Source organism: Oryctolagus cuniculus, chromosome 6 (assembly GCF_964237555.1).
Source record: "Oryctolagus cuniculus chromosome 6, mOryCun1.1, whole genome shotgun sequence".
Classification (NCBI taxonomy): domain Eukaryota; kingdom Metazoa; phylum Chordata; class Mammalia; order Lagomorpha; family Leporidae; genus Oryctolagus; species Oryctolagus cuniculus.
Genome location: NC_091437.1, coordinates 125,179,467 through 125,203,473, shown reverse-complemented (window position 1 = coordinate 125,203,473; position 24,007 = coordinate 125,179,467). Strand labels below are relative to the sequence as shown.

At 37.4% G+C, this 24,007-nt stretch overlaps 1 protein-coding gene across 11 annotated transcripts in view; it reads right to left on the bottom strand.

The window, feature by feature from the left end:
- VPS13B (vacuolar protein sorting 13 homolog B) overlaps positions 1 to 24,007 on the bottom strand; it is a 778,478-nt gene that overhangs the window by 146,044 nt on the left and 608,427 nt on the right. For all 11 annotated transcript variants that reach the window (XM_051844655.2, XM_070075348.1, XM_051844658.2 and 8 more), the window contains 3 exons: positions 18,828 to 19,030; positions 16,016 to 16,217; positions 15,547 to 15,731 (listed from right to left, as the gene is read on the bottom strand). In XM_051844655.2, coding sequence (XP_051700615.2) covers positions 15,547 to 15,731; positions 16,016 to 16,217; positions 18,828 to 19,030 — 590 coding nt within the window. The remainder of the gene's footprint in view (positions 1 to 15,546; positions 15,732 to 16,015; positions 16,218 to 18,827; positions 19,031 to 24,007) is intronic.

The window sequence follows — 24,007 nt, the reverse complement described above, 5'->3', positions numbered from 1 at the left end:
TCATGCTAACAAAGTTCATGAGAGACTGATATATAAACCAGATGCCAAGCTGCTAGTTTACCATGAGATGTATAACTGCCAAGTCGCCTGGATACTGATGCTGACCCAGCCAGTGTGTGACACCCTATAGACAGACAGCATGGGGAGCCAAACTTAGAAGGTTTTTTAGGTGGTTACATGATTTGAATGTTAAGAAACAAAAATCTGACAGCTGCTTACATTCATCTCCATCAAGGGGATTAAGCCACCAGGTGAATCAGACACTTGGGCATCATTTCTTCAGAGGCTGCCAGGAAGGCCTGTGCCAACGAATGCTTCCAGGACTATCTGGAGCTTCCAGAGCTGACCAGTCCCCCTTCTGAAGGAAACATGCTTTCTTTGTTTCTCAACAGGCCCCCACCCCCCAATTGTATGTATGGGAACCCTTCTACTGATTTAAGGTTACTGTGTATTTTTCTTCTGGACAGTAATTATTTCACGAATTAAAAGTAAAAGGCTAATTTTATTTCACTTCTTTCCGCATTTCTTCTTATGTGGCTTGCCATCACCCCAGTGTATTATCTAGAGTATTATCTCAATTTTTTACATATTGCAGAAAGACCATAGGTTTTGACTCAAACTGGGGATGATAGTCTTTCTCTCTCTCTTTTTTTTTTTCCTTCCAGACTTATTTAAAAGACAGAGCAACACTGAGAGAGGAGAGACAGGGAGATTTTCCAACTGCTGGTTCACTCCTTAGAGGGCCACAACAGCCAGTCTGGGCCACGCTGAAGCAGGAGCCAGGAACTCCATCTGGGTCTCCTACGTGGATGGCGGAGAACCAAGAACTTGGGCCACCTTCCATGCCTTCTCAGGCACATTAGCATGAAGCTGAATTGGAAGCAGAGCAGCCAGAATTCCAAGCAGCACTCTGATATAGGATCCGGCGTCATAGGCAGTGGCTTAATGGGCCTATGAGGATGAAATGACAACTTTCCCACTTTTAAGTTTTATGATTTAAGATCAATTAACTAACTTCTTGTGGTCTCAGTTTCCCCACTTGTAAAATGAGGAGGGGGCTCACCTCATAACATTTTTTATTCATTATTCTTCCAATTTGGTTTCACTTTGATTTTTATAATCACATTAGTATTACTTTAAGAACTAATTTCTCTGACTTTTGAACAGGACAAACAAAAGTGAATTGGGCATGAATTCATTGATTTCTTTGGCTTACTGTTCTTTTCCACCAGAAATAAACAAATGACACAGCTTGCTTTTATCTTTTCTCTTCCTATTTCCCTTATAAAGATGTCTTTTAAGAATTCTAGTCATGACTTTTTCATATAAGAATTCTGCACAAAATTTTGAAGCTGTTGTTGAGAAAAAAAAAACATGCTATTTGGGGAATTTTGACATCTGAAGGATAAACAGATTGGGAGAAAGAATAAATTTGATATTAAAACTGCATGATCTCATAGCTCTTGTACAAATGTATTTCTTTTCCTTTTTAATTTGAAAAGCAGAGAGAGAGAGAGAGAGAGAGAGAGAGAGAGAGAGAGAGAAAGGGAGAAGATCTTCCATCTACCGGTTCAATACCCAAACACCCGTAATATCCAGGGCTGCGCCAGCCTGAAGGCGAGAGTCCAGAACTCATTCTGAGTATCTTACAGGGGTGGCAGGTACTCAAGTACTTGAATCATTAGCTGCTACTTCCCAGGATGTGCATTAGCAGGAAGCTGTATTGGTAGGTACTCAGATAAGGGATCTGGAATTCAGGCATTCCAAGTGGAAATCCAACCACTGTACCAAATGCTACCCCAATTTCACAGTACTTCTTGGTTAAAAAAAAAAAAAAAAAGGTCTCTTCAAGCTTCAGAATTTATTCTTGTTCCATCCATATTATATTCTTGTTTTCTCATTTATTTTCACTAGTGTGTTACACTAAAATTTCAAAAAGCACTTATATTTTGAAAGACAGACATAAAGAGAGCATCCGTGCATTAGTTCACTCCCTAAATGCCTAAAATGGCTGGGGCTGGGCCAAGCTGAAGCTGAGAGCCAGGATCTCAATCCAGGTCTCCCACATGGGTGTCAGGAATCCAACCACTTGAGCCATTACTGTTGCCTCTTTGGGTCTGCATTGGCAGCAAGCTGGAGAGAGGCCAGAGTCTGCAATCAAAAATAGGTACTTCAAAATGTAAGAATTCCCTGAACTAAACTTTTAGATATCTTTATTTAGTATGTAACAATGGGTCAGGCTGAGTATCATCTTTCTCCAAGGGACTAAAAGAACAAGCATCACGGGGCCGACGCCTTGGGGCAGTGGGTTAACGACCTGGCCTGAAGCGCTGGCATCGTATATGGACGCCGGTTCAAGTCCCGGCTGTTCCAATTGGGGAGCAAACCAGCAGATGGAAGACCTCTCTCTGCCTCTCCTTCTCTCTCTGTGTAACTCTGACTTTCAAATAAATCAATAAATCTTTAAAAAAAGAAAAAGCATTGTGACACATTTATATAAGAATCAAATGCATCACTAATTTTACTACAAAGGTGTACAAAAATGCATAATTTGGGAATATGGGTATTTCCAAAATGGAAGGCTCAGTAGGCAGTGTACATGGTAGGATGAAGAGAGAGGAAAACTTAGTATGTACCAGATAAAGTCCCAGCAATTTCCTATGTTTAGGCTCCAAATGTGTAACACTCCTACCTTACAGATCCTCACTTTAATGACATCCAACTGTACTATTAACATGTAAAATTTAACATGGTAAAATTATAACATGAACAGAAAATAAGCTTTTTTTTTTTCTATGAATATTCATGTTAGGGTTTTTATTCTGAACCTATGGTTAATTTTATTTTATATTATGGACATGCTTTCCATATTTCTCATTACAACGGCAAAATAAAATCTTTAAAGTGATCTTGGGAATTTGTTTATAAAGTTCAGTATGATCATGGAATGATAAAATATTAACTGACATATCTGAAGATTCTGTAGTATAACTGAATTCTGTAAGCTGAATTTTTTTTTTTCTAAATGAACTAAGTGGTCCTGAAGAAAAAAAGCCATCCATTAGTTTTTAGGACTAAAGCCAGGGAGATTAATTTATTTTATATTTAAGAAATAGCCTTTGTTTAGGGGGCAAGTGGCTTTGGCAGAATATTCAATGATCTCACCAAGAGGCCATGTAACGTAATGACATTAGATTGTGTTTATGGCAGATGACACCACTGAAGAATAACACAATATATCCAGACCCAGTTTGGTTTGGAAAACTAAAATGCATTTATTAGCTCCAGAAAATAGTGATGAATAATGTAAAATTTTGAATACATTGAAACAGGAACATGGAAATTCATGTGTTCATTCATTCAATCAATCTATTTATTAAGCATTTCTGCTATACTGAATAGTGTGGGGCACAAAATAACAAATTAGATATGATCCCTTCCATTAGAGATGAACAATCTAGCAAAGAGAGAAGATATGGACGTGTGGAGCAGGCATATGGCATAGTAGTTAAATTAGCTGCTTAGAATGTCTGCATCCTATATTACAGTGACTGGTTTGAGTCCTGGTTAGTCTGCTGCCAATTCAGCTTTCTGATCATGTATCCTGGAAGTCAACAGACAATGGCTTAAGTACTTGAGTCCCTGTCACCCACACTGGAAGCCAGGATGGAGTTTTGAGATCCTGGCTTTGGTCTTCCAGCTGGCTGTTGCAGGCATTTTGGGAGTGAACCAAGAGATAGAAGATAATTTTCTCTTTCTCCTCCTCTCCTTTTCCATTGCTTTTCCTCCCTCTACATCTATATTCTCCTCTACGTCTGCTATACAAATAAAATATAAGTAATTAAAACATAAAAAAGATGTAGATACATAAGTTACAATGTTAGGTAAAGAAAAAAACAGCATAAAAGAAAGTCATGGCATTAAATGCTGCAGGAGTTCAGAGGAGGGTGACATCATATTTGGACATGGCATCCAGTAAAGGCTCATAGAATAGACGACATTTTTTTCTGTTCTGAAAATGTGGTTATGTTTCAACCAGCAAAGAAGAGAGAGGTTAAAAATGAAGAGGAAGTAGTATGCTACAGGCAGGTTTGTGGAATGCCAGGAGGCCAGTTTGACCAAGATCTGTGGATCCTGCCTATGGGACTAAAAGGCAAAGCTGGGGATGGGAGACACGTTATGCAAGGCACTCAAAGTCAATCTAGCAGGATATCAAGGAATTATACAATCTACTTGTATTTAAAGAACTTTTATAATTCTTCAGAGAATTATACAATATACCTGCTTTCTTAAGAACTTAATAGGTTGGAAGAAACAGAGATGGAAGGCTGGCATCCCAGTTATGAGCAACTTTTAGTGATCTACACATTTGTGTATGATGGAAGAGCTGAGGGAAGGAAATGAGCATTTATTAAAATCTCACTATGGAAGATTCTAAACGGCTAAATAGGGAAAAGATGTGCTCATTCTGACCAGCGGAAGAGAGGAGGAAGTGTATACAGGGAGAGTTGGAGAGAGGTTTGAAGTGGAAATTCTAGAAGCAAGAAGAATGCCATGGAGCAGGGTGGAAAGTGCAGGTGCACAGCAGCAAGTAGGGACACCATCCACCACCCCCGCAGCTGGAGGGTGGGAGAGACACCAGGTCTGAGAGTGAGGGAAGGGCAGACTGCGGCAGCCTGCACTACTGGTGATTTTGCACTGCAGACAGCACTGTCTTTGTCTGGCTGAGAGCCACAGCAGGGAGCAGCATACCCCCTAATAAAGTGAAGGAAAAGTGCATTTCTTCTCTCCATCCCCCAATGTGGGTGCCTGGAAACCAGAGGGGACAAGGAGCCATCTTGACACAAGTAGAGGCTACAGCTGCATACATGACTGGCAGATTTTAGCAGAGAGAAAAAGCTACGTTTTCATTGCCTCTGTTTGGCTGGGAAGGGTGACAGGGAGCTGGGCACCCACTTAGGATTGTGAGGTACTCCCATCCTCCCAAATTATCACAGGCTCTGGGGTTCAAACTGCCAAGGCAGAGCACCCACAGGAATCTGGCTCTGGAAATGACTATGTTTTCTCCATGGACAGGGCAGGCTCTGACAGTAGAGAGGTGATCCTCTGTACTCTGTGACTATGGGAGCCTTGTGTGCTGTGACCATGGGAACCCTGTGACTGCACAATAGGGCGTAGGGTATATCTGGGTCTCTGAGCAATCTCTCAGAGGCTCAGAGTGCCCTGAATGCCTAGGGTGGGTCACTGCAGAGGGTTCCATGCTCACACTAAGGACTGCACAGATCTTTTGTGTGGTTTATGCACCAGTGTGGGTGAGGGTTGTACCCACTGTGGGCTAACCCAGGGCATTGATTTCCTTCCAAGAGAGAAGATGAGGTTGTGATTATACCAATAGGTATGATCATACCCTCCCTTCTGCTGACAATACAGAATATGTACTATGCCCAACTTGGGTGTAACCCTGGATTCTCACCTCAACCTTCAGCACTGACCAGAACTCCCTGGACACACCTAGCATATACCTCTGGGTATTCACTGAAGGAGTAGACACTCCACTAAGCCACAGAGGAACAGTTCAAAAATAAAACCCAGCAGTGGAGTAAATCAACAAGTGTCCTACAGATGCTTGATGTAAATGCAGAAATACAAGAAATAAGAATAAGGAAGACAACACAACTCCCCAAAGGAACACAACAACACTTTAATATTAGAATGCGAAGATAAACAGATTGATGAAATCACTGAAAAGGAATAAAAAAAACTGATTATAGGACTACTCGGATGCAATGAGAAGCAAATTCATGAGTTAAAGAAATCCACACATGACATGGATGAAAAAATTTCCCATGATATTGAGATTTTGAAGAGAAATCAAACTGAAATGCTGGAAATGAACAATTTAATATGTCAAATAAAAAAATATGGTGGAAAGCCTTAACAACAGACTTTGTGAGGCAGAAGAAAGAATATACAAGCTGGAAAAAAATTTTTGGAAATATCTCAGACCAAAAAAATGAAGAAATTAGAAAAATAAAAAACAGTGATGAAGATTTATGGGATATTATCAAATGACCCAACATACAGGTGTCAGAAAGAAAAGACTGGAATTAGAAGGCCTATTCAGTGAAATAATAACAGAAAATTTCCCTAATTTGAAGATGGAGACCTCCAAGTAAAGGAGGCACAAAGAACTCCTGAAAGATATGACTACAATGTATTCAAATTTTCAACAGCAAAACATAAAGAAAAGGTTGTAAAATGTGCACAAGAGAAACACCAGATTACCTTCAGAGGATCTTCAATTAGATTCACAGGTGATTTCTCATCAGAAACCCTACAGGCTACGAGAAGATGGAGAGACACTGTCCAAATCTTAAAACAAAACAAAACACAAAACCGTCAACTCAGAATAATGTACCCTGCAAAGCTCTCATTTATGAATGAAGGCGAAATAAAGACCTTCCAAAATAAACAGAAATTCAAAGTATTTGTCACCACTCATACAACCTTACAAATGATCCTTAAGGATGTGCTACACACAGAAACACAGAAAGGTGGACATTACAATGAGAGAATGTGAAAGAAAATCTCCTAGCAAAAATATAGCAGAAATCCAAAGCAATCAATAGGAATATTTATAGAAACATGGCAGGGCCAAGTCCTTAGTTATCAATAGTAAACTTGAATATAAACAGCCTAAAATCTCCAACTAAAAGATACAGACTGGCTGAATGGATTAAAAACAAGACACATCTATTTGCTACCTACAAGAAACACACCTCACCATCAAGGATACATGCAGACTGAAAGTGAAAGAATGGAAAAAGATATTCTATGCTAAGGGAAAGCAAAAATCAGTAGGTATAGCTATCCTATTAACAGACAAAATAGTCTCTACCACAAAAAGCATTAAAAGAGACAAAGAAAGGCATTATGTAATGATTGAGAGATCAAGATGTGACTATAATAAATTATATGTACCCAATGCCAGGGTACTTAGCTATTTAAAACAAATGTTAATGGATCTAAAGGGAGACATAGACTCCAATACAATAGTAATAGGGGACTTCACCACCCCACTTATCAATGGAGAGATCAACTAGACAGAAAATCAATGAAGAAACAAAGAGCTAAGCTACACAATGAACCAAATGGACCTAATTAGTATCTGCAGAACATTTCATCCTACAGTTGAAGAATATACATTCTTAACATCAGTGCATAGAACTTTCTCTATGACAGACCATATGCTAGGCCTTAAGGCTAGTTTCAGCAAATTAAAAAACAATGAAATCATATCATGTATCTTTTCTGACCATAATGGAATGAAACTGGAAATTAACAACTCAAGAATCTCCAGATAATATTCAAACACATGGAGGCTCCATACCAATTCGCTCCTGAAAGAACAAGTGGGTCATAGCAGAAATCAAAAAGAAAACGATTTAACTTGTACAAATGAACTAAGATGACAATAGAACATATCAAAACTTATGGGATACAGCAAAAGCAGTATTAAGAGGGAAGTTTATAGCAATTAGTGCTTATATGAAGAAATTGGAAAGGTATCAAATAAATGAGCTGTCAATACATCTCAAGGACCTAGAAAAACAACCCCCAAATTAGTAGTTGGAAAGAAATAATTAAAATTAAGTAGAAACAAACAAAATTGAAACAAAAAAATCAATCAAATGAACAGCTAGTTTTTTGAAAAAATAAACAAAATTGATATACCACTGGTCCAAATAACCAAAAAAAAAAAAAAAAAAAAAAAAGAGGAAGATAAGATCCAAATGAATAGTCAGAAATGAAAAGGATATGTAACAATGGCTACCACAGAAATAAAAATAATCATCAGGAATTACTACAAATAGCTACATGCCAACAAACTGGACAAGCTAGAAAAATGGATAGATTCCTGAACACATACAATCCACCAAAATTAAGGCATGAAGACAATGAAAACCTAAATAGGCCAATAACCAAGATTGAGACTGAGTCAAAATAAACACCTCCCCAACAAAGAAAAGCCCAGGACCAGATGGCTTCACTGCTGAATTCTACCAGATGTTTAAAGAAGTTCAAACTATTCAAAACAATTGAAAGGGAGGGTATCTTACCATACTCCTTCTATAAGTCCAGCATTACAGTAATTCCAACACCAGGAAAAGATACAATAAAGAAAGAGAACTACAGACAAGTCCCTTACAAACACAGATGCAAAAATCCTCAACAAAATAATAGCAAATATATTCCAACAACACATTGAAAAGATCATTCACCTGAGCCAAGTGAGACTTTTCTCTGGTATGTAGGGTTGATTCAACATATGCAAATCAATTAATGTGATACATCACATTAACAAACCGAAGAAAAAAACATATGATTGTCCCAATAGATGCAGAGAAAGCATTTGATAAAGCACACTTTCATAATAAAAACCTTAAGCAAATTGTGTATAGAAGGAACATTCCTCAACACAATCAAGGTGATATACAATAAACACACAGCCAGTATCTTATTGAATGGGGAAAAATGGAAGTATTTCCACTAAGATCAGAACCAGAAAGGATGCCCACTTTCTCCACCGCTATTCAATATAGTCCTGGAAGTTTTAGCCAGAGCCATTAGGCAAGAAAAAGAAATCAAAGGGATACAAATTTGAAAGCAGGAAGTCAAATTATCTCTGTTTTCAGATGACATGATTCTATACATAGGTGAACCAAAAGACTCCACTAAGAGACTATTGGAATTCATAAAAGAGTTTGGTAAAGTGGCAGGATATAAAATTAACACACAAAAGTCACTAGCAAGTGTATACATAGACAATCCCATGTCTGAGAAAGAACTTCTAAGATCAGTACCATTCACAATAGCTACAAAAAATTTAAACATCTTGGAATAAATTTTTAAAAAAGGAAGTGAAAGATCTCTACAATGAAAATTACAAAATGTTAAAGAAAGAAATAGAGGTTAGCTCTGTGGCACAGTGTGTTAAAGCCCCAGCTGGCAGTGCCGGCATCACATATGGGCGCTGGTTCAAGTCCCAGCTGTTCCACTTCTGATCCAGCTCCCCGTTAATGTGTCTGGGAAAAGCAGAGGATGGCCCAAGTGCTTGGGCCCCAGCACCCATTGTGGGAGATCCGGAAGAAGCTCCTGGCTCCTGACTTTGGATCAGCTCAGCTCCAGCCATTGTGGACATTTGGGGAGTGAAGCAGCGGATGGATGACCTCTCTCCCTCTCCATCTCCCTCTCTTCTCTCTCTCTCTCTCTCTAACTCTGCATTTCAAATAAATTTCAAAAATCTTAACAAAAGATAAAGAGATAGAAGAAGACACAAAAAATGGAAAAAATGTTCCATGTTTGTAGATTGGAAGAATATTATCAAAATGTTCATACTAACTAAAGCAATTTATAGATTCAATGTGATCCCAATCAGAATTCCAATGATATTCTTCTCATATCTAGAAAAAAAGATGCTAAAATTCATATGGAGACACAAAACTTCAAATAGCTAAAGCAATCTTAAACAACAAAAACAAAGCCAGAGGCATCACAACACTAGATTTTAAGACATACTATAGGGCAACTGTAATCAAAACAGCCTGGTAGTGGCATGGAAACAGACATGTAGACCAATGAAACAGAATTCTTATAAATCAAGTCATGATCAACTAACCTCTGGCAAAGGAGGTAAATTCAATTCCTGGAGAAAGGACAGTCTCTTCCACAAATGGTGTTGGGAAAATTGGTCTAAATGTGCAGAAGTATGAAACAATACCCCTACATTACACCTTATACAGAAATCAACTCATGGTGGATCAAGGACCTAAATCTATGACCTGATATCATCAAATTACTAGAGGAGAATATTGGGGAAACTCTGAAGACATTGGCATAGGCAAAAATTTCTTGGGAAAGACCCTAGAAGCACAGGCAATTAAACAAAAAATAGACGAACAGGATTAAATCAATCTAAGAAGCTTCCACACTGCAGGTCACTGCAGATCCAACACTTAACAAAGTCAAAAAGCAACTGAAAGAACAGGAGAAAATATTTGCAAACTATACATCTGATAAACTATTAACATACAGAATCTATAAAGAGCTAAAGAAACTCAAAAATAAGAAAACAAACAATACAATTATGAAATGGGCAAAGGACTTGAATAGGTATTTTTCAAAAGATGACATTAAATTGCCAACAGACACATGAAAAAATGCTCATGATCACTAGCCATCAGAGAAATGCAAATCAAAACCACAATGAGATTTTACCTCAACCCAGTCAGAATGGCTCTCATACAGAAATCAAAAAACAATATAATCCACTGTTGGTAGGAATGCAAGCTAGTGCAGCCATTGTGGAAGACAATGGAGTTTCCTCAGAAAGCTGAAAATAGATTACCATTTGACCCAGCCATCCTACTCCTGGTAATTTACCCAACGGAAATGAAATCAGCTTATGAAAGAGTTACCTGTACCCTCATGTTTACTGAAACTGAATTCCTAGTAGCTAACATATGGAATCAATCCAGATGCCCACAATCTGAGGCTGGATTAAGAAATTGTGGTACTGATCCACTATGGAATATTACTCAGTTGTAAAAAAAAATGCAATCCTATCTTTGACAAAAAATAGATGCAAGTGGAAACCATTATACTTAGTGAAATGAGCCAGGCCCAAAAAGACAAATATTATATGTGTTCCCTGACCTGTGGTAACTAATAGAGTACCAACACATGTAATATATAATTCTTTGCATTGCAATCTGTATTAAATTATTACTGTGCATAAACTGGCTTAAGGTCTAAATGAACATAATTATTATCTTGTAACCACACAAGAAATATTTAGATGTTACACTGTCATTAGTTATATTTCATTGAAAGAAATTATGAATGACTAATTGACAAAAAAAGTATATTGATGAAATGGTCATTTATACATACAATTACCATTTTTAGCCATTGTCTGTATTTCTACTAGAGTCTTTTTGTCTTTTACTTGTTAAACTCATTTGCTGAAGTATTAAGCCTTTTTACTGTAATGTCAATTTAAAATATATTATCTCAAAAACCAAAAAAAAAAAAAAAAAGGGAGAAGGAAAGAAGGTGGGAGGGAGGGAGGAAGGAGTGGAATATCATTAATGTTCTTAGACTTGTATCTACAAATCGTATTGAATCTGTTAAAAATTAATTAAAAATAAAATAAAAATCTCACTATGTATAAAGTATTTATATAAGTATATTAGCTATAAAATTCCTTTAATGTAATACCTCACAACGGTTGTGAATGGCAGATAACATTAATGCCAATGTTTAGTTCAGTAAAAAAGCTTCGAGAGATACAGTTAGCCTTAGGTCACTGTTAGTAAAAAACGGATCAAGAGTGGAGACCTCAGAGCCTAGTCACCTGCATAATACCAAGCTGATAAAGGACACCCCTTTCCTTAGCTCCCTGCAATTAATCAGCTATTTTGTATTTTAGCTGGGCTTCTAGTATAGACCTAAAGGTAATCATAGGAGAATGATCCTGAGAACAGACAGGTCCTCCTTGAAAGCCAGGATAGGGAGATTCTTCAATCTCGACCAACCACAGAAACTTCCCCACTAGACTGAGATCCAAACTCATGGACAGTGCCTTATCTGTAGCTAGATTCCCAGAAGCAAGCTAGAGTATGATGCTTTAGGTATTCAAGAAAAGAGCTGTTATATCGAATCAAACATAAGCCACATATTTTCTGTACTCAACAAAACTACCAAGGAAACAGAATAGTCTGCATGGTTTTAATACTACAATTCAAAGTGGCTCTTTTCACAGATGAGAACTCCACCAAACTGTGGGACAAATTCTGCTTCTAGTCAGATTATGAGGATTGGATCAGGAGCTAAGCAGCATAGCACTAGGCCAGCTTTGCTGCCATCCTGTTCTGTTCATTCTGGCATGCATTCCTTCTCATCATTAGATCCAAGCTCTCCCTTTTTCTAGTTACTGCAACCTTATCTTGCTCCATAGGTCAGTATTCCTCTCTCTGAACTATGGTTTCTTTTTTTTTCTTTTTCTTTTCTTACAGGCAGAGTGGTCAGTGAGAGAGAGGGAGACAGAGAGAAAGGTCTTCCTTTTCCATTGGTTCAACCCCCAATGGCCGCTGCGGCTGGCGCAGGGCACTGATCCGAAGCCAGGAGTCAGGTGCTTCTCCTGGTCTCCCATGCAGGTGCAGGGTCCATGGACTTGGGCCATCCTCCACTGCACTCCTGGGCCACAGCAGAGAGCTGGACTGGAAGAGGAGCAACCGGGACAGAATCCGGTGCTACGACTGGGACTAGAACCCGGTGTGCCGGCGCTGCCTATTGAGCCGTGGCGCCGGCCTCAACTATGGTTTCTTATTTCTCCTACAAATATGAAACATGGTAGAACATTTCCGATACTAACTCTCTGCATGCTGAAACCTGAAAGGCTTCCTGCACTGTAGCGCTTTACTTATATGCCAGATTCACTGCCTCGGCCTCTGAGACTGCCCCAGATCTCTGACTCCTCCAGCTGATCTGCAGAGACATCTGTCAGACTGGAGCTCTCTCTGGTCTAGCCTGTGCTCCTGGCTTTCTGAAAAGAGTTTCAGCAAGAGTCATAGTAATAGCAGTGGTAATACTCATACGTAGGTAACACTTGCTATGAGCCAGCTACTGTTTTAGGTAAATATTATTTCTTAACAATCATCAAATTACTATTAGTCTGATTTTACTGTTAGAAAAAAGCAAAACAACAAACACAATTCTAAGAGATTAAGTTACTTATCTAATGTGACACTGTATGTAAGTGGCAGAGATTTATTTTGAACCAAGGCATTCCAGCTGCAGCTCTTCCTCCTAACTTCTATGCCTCACACCTTTAATTGCAGCAAGCAGAGAACACACCATTAGAAAACAGACTTACTATCTTAGATACCATATTTAATACTAATGACGTTATACCACTAATAATAAGCTATGTGAATGTTTGCTAATAAATGTATCAGCACTAAGCTACAGATATGAACCTAAAAATCAGCTGATTGAAAAATGACTGATTGAAAAATGACACACAGATATTCTGCCTCTAGGCAAGTTTAATGAGATAGTAAAATTCACATATATTGCTATTTCATGTAGCAAAAATAATCCAAGAGTTCTGGCAGAAAACATAATCATGAAGATGACCTTGACAGAGGAGAAACAACTTCTGAAGAAGTAAGAATAAAAGTAGAGACTTGTTGACATCTTGGCAATCTGATTGTTCTGCATACTCTGCACATGTTTCATTGTTATCCATGCAGAAGATGAACACTTGGCTAAATACATTATAACCAGGAATTTTAAAAAGAATTAAATAATATAATAATATCAATATTAATATTTTTCTTGAACTCCTCTGCTTTGTATTATTACTCTAATTTTTTAGCCACATAGAAGTTATTTTTAAAAATAATAAAATAAAATATAAAAATAATAAAATAATAAAATAAAATAAAAATAGAAGTTTTCTTTTTAAAAAGTCCGTGTGTATCTCTGTGTACCAGAGGCTGGAGACATGGGATTAAGACACAAAAGCTTACTTTATAACGGTAAAGCAAGAGCATAAGCAAGTAAGCAAATAAATGAAAAAGATAATTTTGAGTAGCCAAAGAGCTATGTGATACATACAGTGGTAGGGGTAGTTGGTTTGCCAACGTATGACATTTGCGCTGGTACCTGATGGGCAAAGTGAGCAGAAGTGATGTTCAAATGCGACAGAAGAACAAGAGAAATGACTGAAATGGTATGTTCAAGGACAAATAGGAGGCCAGTGTGGTTGGTGCATGGGGAGAAAGGGTGAGCCTGGCACGAGTTCCAGTCTGAGAAATAGGCAGCGCCTGGATGGCCATGGCAAGAGATTTGAATTTTGTTTTCAGTATTAGAGGACATCACCTCAGGGTTTTACATTAGAAGAGTTATGTGCCATGGCTTACATTTTGAAAATATCACTTCAGCTGCTGTTTGCAGAATGATTTGATTATGAGTAGTAAGCAATGGAACCATAGAAACCAATCAGGAACCAGAGTAGGGAAAGTTGATGGCAGTTTAGACTCAACTTGTGCTGGCAGAAACAGAGAAAAAATTAGATGGACTAGGAAATATTTCGGAGGTAGAACTGAAAGGCTCTGTTGATAGGTTGGGGAAAAAGAGCAATCAGCAATGACTCCTAGGTAATAGGTGGAAGACTAGGGGAAAATCAAATTTTCAGAGAAATTCAGAACCCTAGAATATTTACAAGTACAATAATAATAATAATAATAATAATAATACAATGATATCACCAGCACATTTACATTAAGCTCAGGGAAGTAACAAGCAACAAACTTTCAACCGTGGGGAATATGATCACTGGTAGATGGTTTTTCTTGATAGGAAACTAACCTACCTCAAACAGTGAGACTGTTTTCAGCTCTGGAAATGAAAACTACTGTCACCCAATTCTGGCATATTTTGTTTTGCAACAAAGTCCTAGAAACTCTTACTACATGGCAGGCACTTGATAAATGTGTGGTAAACTGAATGAGCTTGTTCCATTACAGTTAGAGAGCATGTAACCTATTCAGAACAAGATGAATAGTACAGTTGAGAACCCTGGAGATCGACAAGGATCAGGAATCTGAATTAACGGCACCATCATCCCTCTGTACCCTCAGGCTCTGTAGTCACTCAGCCAACCACGACTGCAAATATTTGGGGAGGTGCTGGTGTTGTGGCACAGTAGGTTAAGCCACTGCTTGTGATAACCTGCATCTCATAATGGAATGACAGTTGCAGTCCCAGCTGCCCCACTTTCAATCCATTTTCCATCTATTGCTCCTGGGAAGGCAGTATAAGATGGTTCAAGTACTTGGGCTTCTGCCACCCAAGTGGAAAACCAGGATGGATTTCCTGGCTCCTGGCTTTGACCTGGCCCAGTCCTGCAGTCCTGGCTGTTGCGGTCATTTTGGGGAGTGAACAACAAGACGGAAGAGATCTTTCTTCCCCCTCAATCCATTTAGTCACTATGCCTTTCAAAAAAATAGAAAATACCTGGGGGAAATTGCATCTATCCTGAGCATGTTCTTTTTTTTCTTGTTATTATTCCCTAAACAATATAGTACAACAGCTATTTACATAGCATTTATGTTGTTTTAGGTATTATAAGCAATCTAGAGATGATTTACAGTCCATGGAAGAATGAGAATAGGCTCCATGTAAACATTATGCCATCTTATATTTGTATAGGGGACTTGAATATTGATGAATTCTGGTATCAGCAGGGACCCTGGAACTAACTCCCCATGTATACTGAGAGATGATTATATTCCCTTATTTTAAAATTTCTATTATATATGTTTATATATACATAGAGTTTATTTACATACATGTGTGCATTTCTCTATGATGCTACTGACATAAGAAATGATATACTCCAAACATTTCATTTTTCCTAATATATGATCAGCACTTTGTTACAAGGTGTTCATTTTCACATTAAGAGCTATTACACACCTGAAGCACATCTCCGAGGTCTGCTGTGCTAATGTCTGGATCCTCTGTGGTGTTGAAAGGCACGGGAGTTATCCGGACAAGGGTAAGCACTCTAGGTTCCGGGTATCTCCACAGCATCATCCCTGGGCTATCTTCAGTTTCATTACAGAACAAGACTTCATAGACACCAGGTAGTTTCAAAGGTTCTGTCAAATAAATATATAATTAATTGTATGCTTTTAAAGGAGGAATATGCTGGTTTATTACAGTGAAGAAGAATATAAGGAAGCTGGTTGATAATGTTTTGATGCAGAAGGAAATCAAGAATCCCTTTTAAATGACACTGAATGGTAATGTATTAACATCCTTGTCAAGTCGTCTTGATGTCTTTTTACTTAACGTGCATTTAAAACTCTCTCTCTGTCCCTCCCTCCCTTCCCTCTCTCTCCCCCTCTCCTCTGTCTCTCATACCGAAGTGGCTGCTACTCACCAGCATCTTGTATATACTGAAACAGACCCGTGCGTAGGTCATCTGAACTCTGTTCACTTTTAAAAGTCTGGTTCTTTTCCACAGGAGATGACATTTGAGGCATGGGTTCAGAGATGTGTACATTTCCATTTTTCTTGAGGTAATCACTCAGTAATTCATGCAGAAGAACTATACAATTCAAATGTTCTTGACCCCAGAAGACCTTTAAAATCATATGAAAAATTCCAGTGATTCTTAATACAAACATTTCTTGAGAATCGTTAGTACAGTCATATTTGAATTAATGCAAGGCTGTAACACTGTTCAATTTAATTACTGATAATTGTAATTTCTATAAATTAGTTGATCTACAGGGAGAAATTCTATTACCTGTATAAATATATAACAAGCAAGTAAATTATATATTATATCCTGAGAATTTTAAATGCTGCATTAATGAAGTTATGTTGATATGAAGTAACGTATATGAAATAATTTAGCAAACACAGAAGAGAACATTTATTATACTCTGAGAGAAAGTAATCAAGATATCAAGATCCTCTAGGACAAAATGTTAATAGAATAATAATAATAACCTTATGGAGTAGCTTCCCACATGTGGTCATGAGATTAAACAAACCTGATCCTAGGGTTCCTTTCTTAGCACTCTTACTTTTTAAAGAAAAAGAGAGGGAACCTGCTCAATGACCTCACACTTACAAGGTCCCTAACATCTGTTTAGTGACAACGTGGAAACATCCAGAATTTCACAGATCCTGAGAATCAACTGACAGGAGGTAGAGCAGGGTTTGAGAACAAAGGGATTTAGTTTTTCTTCTAACAGGGAAGAGTAAGTTTTCTTCTCCAGCATGTGAATATTAGTCTGTAGTAGAAGTATGACCAGTAGGTACTAATGATTGCCAGATAATTACAATTTTCAATACTTTTAAATTTCTTCAAAGATAATACAACAATTAATTCGAAGGGAACCAGATGAAAGAAACAAAAATCATAGAAAAGAATACAGAGGTGTGAACAAGATTTAATCTATAGGTTTAGGCTCTACTCTTGGAAATTAAGAGATTCTACAGTAAGCCTACTTTTGTTCTAGTCAATCTGACTTTTATTGGATGCTGCTAAATAGAAAAAGGTGAGAAGTCAACTTGGGGAGTAGAACACCATCCTTTTGCCTTTAAATTGCTAAGTGACAGTAACAGAAGGTTGAGATGATAAGACTTGTTTTTCGCTCTTTCTGTTACTTTTAATATGGAGTGATTTTGCTGCCTTGGGAAAAAGATAATACAATTAATGTTCTCAATAAAGCAACAAAAAATCTCATGCTTAATGTTAAATATGTTGAGATTTCTGAGAGATGCTGAAAATCTCTAAAACCTCACACAGAAAAAAGTGATTAGGATCTCCCCAATCTTGCTCTATGTCAGTAAGAAAATTAGTAGAAAGCTGGGGCAATAAAACTTTTAGATGAAAAAAGAAATTCATGAATAATATACCTTCATTATTGACAAATCAGTTATTTCAATTTTCTATCACTATCAACCTTTCAAGCTTTCTGGACTCATGTCAAGTTGGGGACGGGGCAGAGACATAAAGTCACATGAGAATTAAAGTAAAATCTACCCACAAGAGGAATGATCAAGAAATAAGCTGGATACTCTTAAATTTCCCACTTGGCTTTATGACAAATGCATGAGATCTCTCTCCCTCTCTCCCCCACCCCCATTACTCTTTCAAATTAATAAATATATCTTACAAAAATACAAATGCCTGAGAAGTTGCAATGTGACATGCATTAAGTTTTAGTAATCAGACATCATAATATTGAAGGAGCCTAACATAGGGAGGTAGTATTTCATATGGGTCTAGACACTGTGCTGTGACAGGTTGAGTACTTTGTACTCAGGAAAGTTTCACATTAAAAAAAAAGTTTGACCCAGCAATTCCATTGCTAGTTACAAACTCAAAAGAAATTAATCCATATATCCACACAAACATTTGGACACAAATGTTCATAGCACCATCTTTCCAAAAATGGAGAGAACTCAATGTCTGCCAACTGTTAATAAATAAAATGTGATACATTTATAAAATGGAAAACTCAGTCTCAAGAAGGAATGAAACCATGACACCTGCTAAAACATGAATGAATCTTGCAAACATTATGTTAAGTAAAAGAAGTCAGTCGTAGGGCCGGTGTTGCAGTGTAGCAGGTAGAGCCATATGGGCATCACCTCATGTTCCAGCTGCTCCACCTCCAATCCAGCTCCCTGATAATGGCCTGGGAGGAGCCCAGAAGATAGCATTCTCTAGTGAACTAGCTGAAGGAAGATCTCTCTCTCTCTCTGTCTTTCCCTCTCCTCTGACTTTTAAATAATCTTTTTTTAAAAAAATCAGTCATAAAAGAAGAGAATATTCTACGATTACTTTTATATGAAATGTTCCGAATAGGCAAATTTATTGAGCAGAAAGTAGATTGCTGCTTACCTAGCCCCGAAGAAGGATATAGATGGTAATGGGGAGTGACCGCTAATGGGTTTTTTGGGGGAACAGTAATGAAAATGTTTTCAAACTTACCATGGTAATGATTGCAAACTCTGTGAATGTACTAAAAAGCCATCAAATAGCATACTTTAAATAAGTGAATTGTATAGCATGTGAATTATATCGTGATAAAACTGTTAAAAATTTAGTAAGACAGCAATCTGACAATACTCCTTCTCTCTACACAAAGATTTAAATTTTAGTGAAACAGTTCAAAAAATGGACAAAGGTGACATAAAAACTTTTGAGAAAAATATTGCCAGTTGCCACAGACCTGTAGCAGACCACCTCTTAAATCGACGGATATTTTTGGTATGGAGTGTTCTGGACCTGGGTTGCCACTGTGTTTACACCATCTAGCTTCCAGATTGGCAGTGGCACAACATGGTCCTACCAAAATCCGACTTCTTTCATTGAGACTTGTTTTAAGGAGAAAATCATTTATGCTGAGTTGAAATGATGATCCAAGAATTATGCCTGAAAAAAAACAAAAAAAGAAATGGAGAGAGATATGTATCTTCCTTAGCAACACAAACCAAAAGTTAGGGAAAGAACTATCTGTATTTTTAAAGAATGTTAATTCATCCTTTGCCAGAGTCTTCTTTTTCGGCTGGCTCCGCACCAGAGCGTCACGCCATTTATACAGAATTCTAGTGATGGAGCAGGTATACCTCATTCACATTCCTAACAAAGCAATATTTGCCAAAACATTATGACTTTTTCCATGTGTGAGCATTTTAAGTTTTATGAGTAGAGACATTTTCATTAAATTGTGCAAGTTTTTCAAACAACTACATTAAGAATAAGAACAGCTGCTTCATTTGTCTATCGTTAACATGATGGGAAAGGGCAATTTTCTGTGATTTCTCACAGTAACAGAGTACAGTATATTACTTTGCTAGACACTTAAGTTTTTGACTGGCCTATGTTAAAATTCAAAACAATCAAAATATATAACATGTGTTTTCTAAAAATTTTAGTTTAATCCAAACTTCACACATCATAACCACTTGAAGTTTACAAAGTCTTAAAAACAGATAGTGGCAGGTTAGATTTATGAGAAAAACTATATGCTGTAGTTCAAAGTAACTACACCCAGAAAAGGAATACACTTTAAAATGTAGGTTTTCTTTTGAACTTAAACTAGGAATGCAGATCAAAACCTTTTCATAAAACCAATGGCACACTTTAAGATACTTAGATGCAAAGTCAGAGTGGTAAGTTAACTTTCCTCCCAAGGAGCTCATATTCTAAATTGTCATTGTGAATATCGAGTTTCACCAGACCACATTTATAATGCCTATGGCTTATTTTTCTAATGATACTTGAGCCTTAGAAAAGATGAAAGATTAAAAAACACCTTAGGCACACAGTATCCACGTCTCCAAGTACAGTACCCACATTGACTTTTCAATTCTTTGGAGACTTGAAAACTTCATATGTGTTGTATGATCCTACTGCAGAAATGAAATATACAACCTCTAATCCTCTGCAGAAGGCATTGCATCCACAAAAGCTTAGAGCTAAGACTTCTGTGAACAAACTATCATGGTAGAACTCAGTTTCTTAATATTTTCATCGAATATATCATGCCACTGAAATTTCCATTTCATTTATACAATCACCTTGATTCAAAGCCACATTTCACCCAGACAAAATAAAATAAAAACAGAAAATGTAAAAAATAGAAATAGCTAAAAAATATCCAAGAATTCGTATCACGTTTTTTAAGTTTAGAGGTGGAGCCATAACTTCTTGACCTAACTGCATTATACTTCCTGACATTTTAATACTATTCAACAGTAAAAATCTGCTAAATGGAGCACATCAATTCATCATCCAGCAATTGGTCACAATGGGATAAAGGTATAGGCTCACTTCAGCATAGTAATCTAGAGAATGAACATTATGGGATGTCAGGCTTATATCATCCTTTATTTTCAATTACTCATATCTTTGAAACACTGTACATCAACAAACTCAGTTATCTTGTGGTAATCAGAATGTGAATGTCCTATTGTTCCCGCATACATAAAGATCTTAACACCAACAGCCTCCTAGGTTGCTTATCTTATATAATTGCTGTCATTATTCCTTCAAACACCCAAATTGAAAACTCTTAGGTCCTTCTTGAGGGTTCTTTCTTCCATGGATAAATTTTGAAGACACCAATTTTTATTTCACTCTCTCCAATGTCACTCTTAAGCTCTACTATTTTTTAAGAGAAAATGGTAATCTCAGTGACTGAAACATAAGACCATTTGCCATCGAGCTCCAGCAGACTGACTACCCTGGAGGCAAGGACCATCTTACCCAGGATACTATGGCACAAAACAGTTGCTATTCACAACAGGACATGTTCTACTTAGCTCAGTTGATAGTTTAGAATTTGATCCTATTTTCAGCTGTTTGATAACGTTCCACCTCCCCCCTCCCAAGAAACCTTTTATTTAAGGAATACAAACTTCATGCACTTCATAAGTACAACTTTAGGAATATAGTGATTCTTCTCACCACACCCACCCTCCCACCTACATACCCACCTCTCCTCCCCCCCCTCCTCCCTTTCTCATTCCCAGTCCCGTTCTCCACTCATTTTTGATTAACTTCATACACAGAAGACCAACTCTATACTAAGTAAAGAGTTAACAATTTACACAAAAAGAAAAAAAAAAAAGAATTGGCAGACAGGAAATAAAAGTGCTTAAATCTTTAACATTCTCCATTTTGTATGACTGCAATATAGGCTAATATGGCTAGACAGAAGGGACCTTAGAAGCTATCTGCCCTAAGTCCCCTTCCTTTAAAACACACACACAATTTTTTTAAATAATTTGAAATAACTTTAGATCTATAGAAATATTACAAAAATATATGAAGTTCTCATATTCCCTTCACCTAGCTATGTAACTATAGTACAGATATTGAAAACAGGTAACTTACATTGATATAATACTATTAAGTAATCTACAGACCTCATTTAAATTTTGCCATTTTTCCCCCATTAATGTCTTTTTTCTGGTTCTGAATTCAAGTTAGGATTCCCACTGAACTTAGCTGTCAGTTCTCCACGACTGTCTTTAAGCTGGGACATACCATGCAGCTTTGCATTTCATGACCCTGATACTTTCGAAGGGTCTAGGTCCATTATCCTGCAGAGTGTCTGACGATTTTGGTTTATCTGACGCTTTCATATTTTGGCAAGAATACCACAGGCAAGAAGCTCTTCCTGCAAGATGGTAGGCAGGGCATCTGATACTGCTGTTTTACTACTGGTAACATTAACATCACCTGCTTCAAGTAATGTCTGGCAAATTTTACAACTGTTAAAGTATCATTTTCCCCTTTATAAATAATAAATACATTATGGGAAGATACTGGAAGATTATACACATATTTTCTTTTACAAACTCTTACCCACTAAAGTGGTTAAGATGGTTCATCAATGGTTCTCAACTTGCAATTATTATTACTATGGTATGTGATAATGATTCTCCTTTATCCTTTATGGTAATAATTTAAATAAGTGATTCTCCTTATTTAAAGCTGCCCCTTCAACTTCACTTACTAATTCAATCATTCATGCCAGTATGGACTCATGCATACTTATTTAATGAGCTATAATCCAATATGATGATTTACTTTGTTGTTTAAATTGAACCAACTTTAGTCATTGGGAGCACCTTCAAGTTGGTTCTTATATCCTTCTGATATACACACATCATTTTCTGAGAACTTCTTTACTTTTAAGTCATTAAGATATTTCATGCTCATCTTATATTTTTTCCAGTCCCATCTCTACTGTCAGCTAATTCTCCAAGGAGTTTGGTTTCTTTTGCCGAAGACTGATATCTAGAAAGCAAAATCTGGTGGTAGATATACTCAACGCCAATGGGTTGTCACTGATCCTAGGTCCTCTCAACAGACAGAACTAAGAAGTAGATATGTACTTGTATCTACACTATACACAAATTTATTTCTATTTCTGTATTTATCTATTCATTTATATTCAAAACCCTGAATTTGGGCAGGTGACTGATATATTGGTAAGATGCTGCTTGGGACAGCTGTGGAGAACTGACAACTAAATTCAGTGGGAATCCTAACTTGAATTCAGAACCAGAAAAAAGACATTAATGGGGGAAAAATGGCAAAATTTAAATGAGATCTGTAGATTACTTACTAGTATTATATCAATGTAAGTTACCTGTTTTCAATATCTGTACTATAGTTACATAGCTAGGTGAAGGGAATTTGAGAACTTCCATATTGGAGTGCTTGGGTTCAAATCCTGGGTCTGGTTCCAATTCCAGCTTTCTGGTAATGTACTCTGGGAGTCAGTAGGAGGTGACTCAAGGACTTAAGTCCCTGACACCAACACAAGAGACTAAAATGAATTCTATGCTTCTGGCTCTGGCCAGGCCCAGCCCAGGTTGTTGTAGGCATTTGGGGAATGAACCAATGGATCAAAAATCTCTGTCTCTTTTACATGAAATAAAAATAAATTAATACAAATAAAATATACACTGAATACTGAAATCATACTTTAAAAAAAAACAGGTATTTATACTGATACCTCTGGTTCTAATCCAACAACACAGAGTTGTTTCTAGATTTTTTTTCCTTATATTTGTAATCTCTATGACCAGAAAAACCTGATGAGTACCTTCTTCTGATGTGTTTGTTTCTAATCAACCCTACAATATCATTTGGAGTGGTTAAAATTATAATAAAAGAACCAAGACAGACATAAAAAATAACTATATGGAAGCACAGATAATTATCATAGAAAAGACTATCAATAGAAAGGGTTGATATTAGTTTATGGAAGTCTCTTTAAAAATGCACTTGACATTTTACTGGGTACATGAAGAAGAATAAGATTACTTTTCTCACTCTATAGTAACTTCATCTATACAAGAATATTTGTAAACATGTGACAGAATCTATCTTTGTAGAACTAACAATACAGAAAGAATTTGGATCTTATAAAAATATATCTACTATTCATAAACTACTTCAAAATACTGATTTAGAACTGTCTAATTAGTTTTTTTTTTTTTGACAGGCAGAGTGGACAGTGAGAGAGAGAGACAGAGAGAAAGGTCTTCCTTCTCCGTTGGTTCACCCTCCAATGGCTGCCGCGGCCGGTGCACTGCGGCCGGCGCACCGCACTGATCCGATGGCAGGAGCCAGGTACTTATCCTGGTCTCCCATGGCGTGCAGGGCCCAAGCACTTGGGCCATCCTCCTCCACTGCACTCCCTGGCCACAGCAGAGAGCTGGACTGGAAGAGGGGCAAGCAGGACAGAATCTGGCGCCCCGACCGGGACTAGAACCCGGTGTGCTGGCACCACAAGGCGGAGGATTAGCCTAGTGAGCCGTGGCGCTGGCCGAACTATCTAATTAGTTTTTGAGGTTCTATCTAAAAAAAACTAGAAATGGAATCACAAAA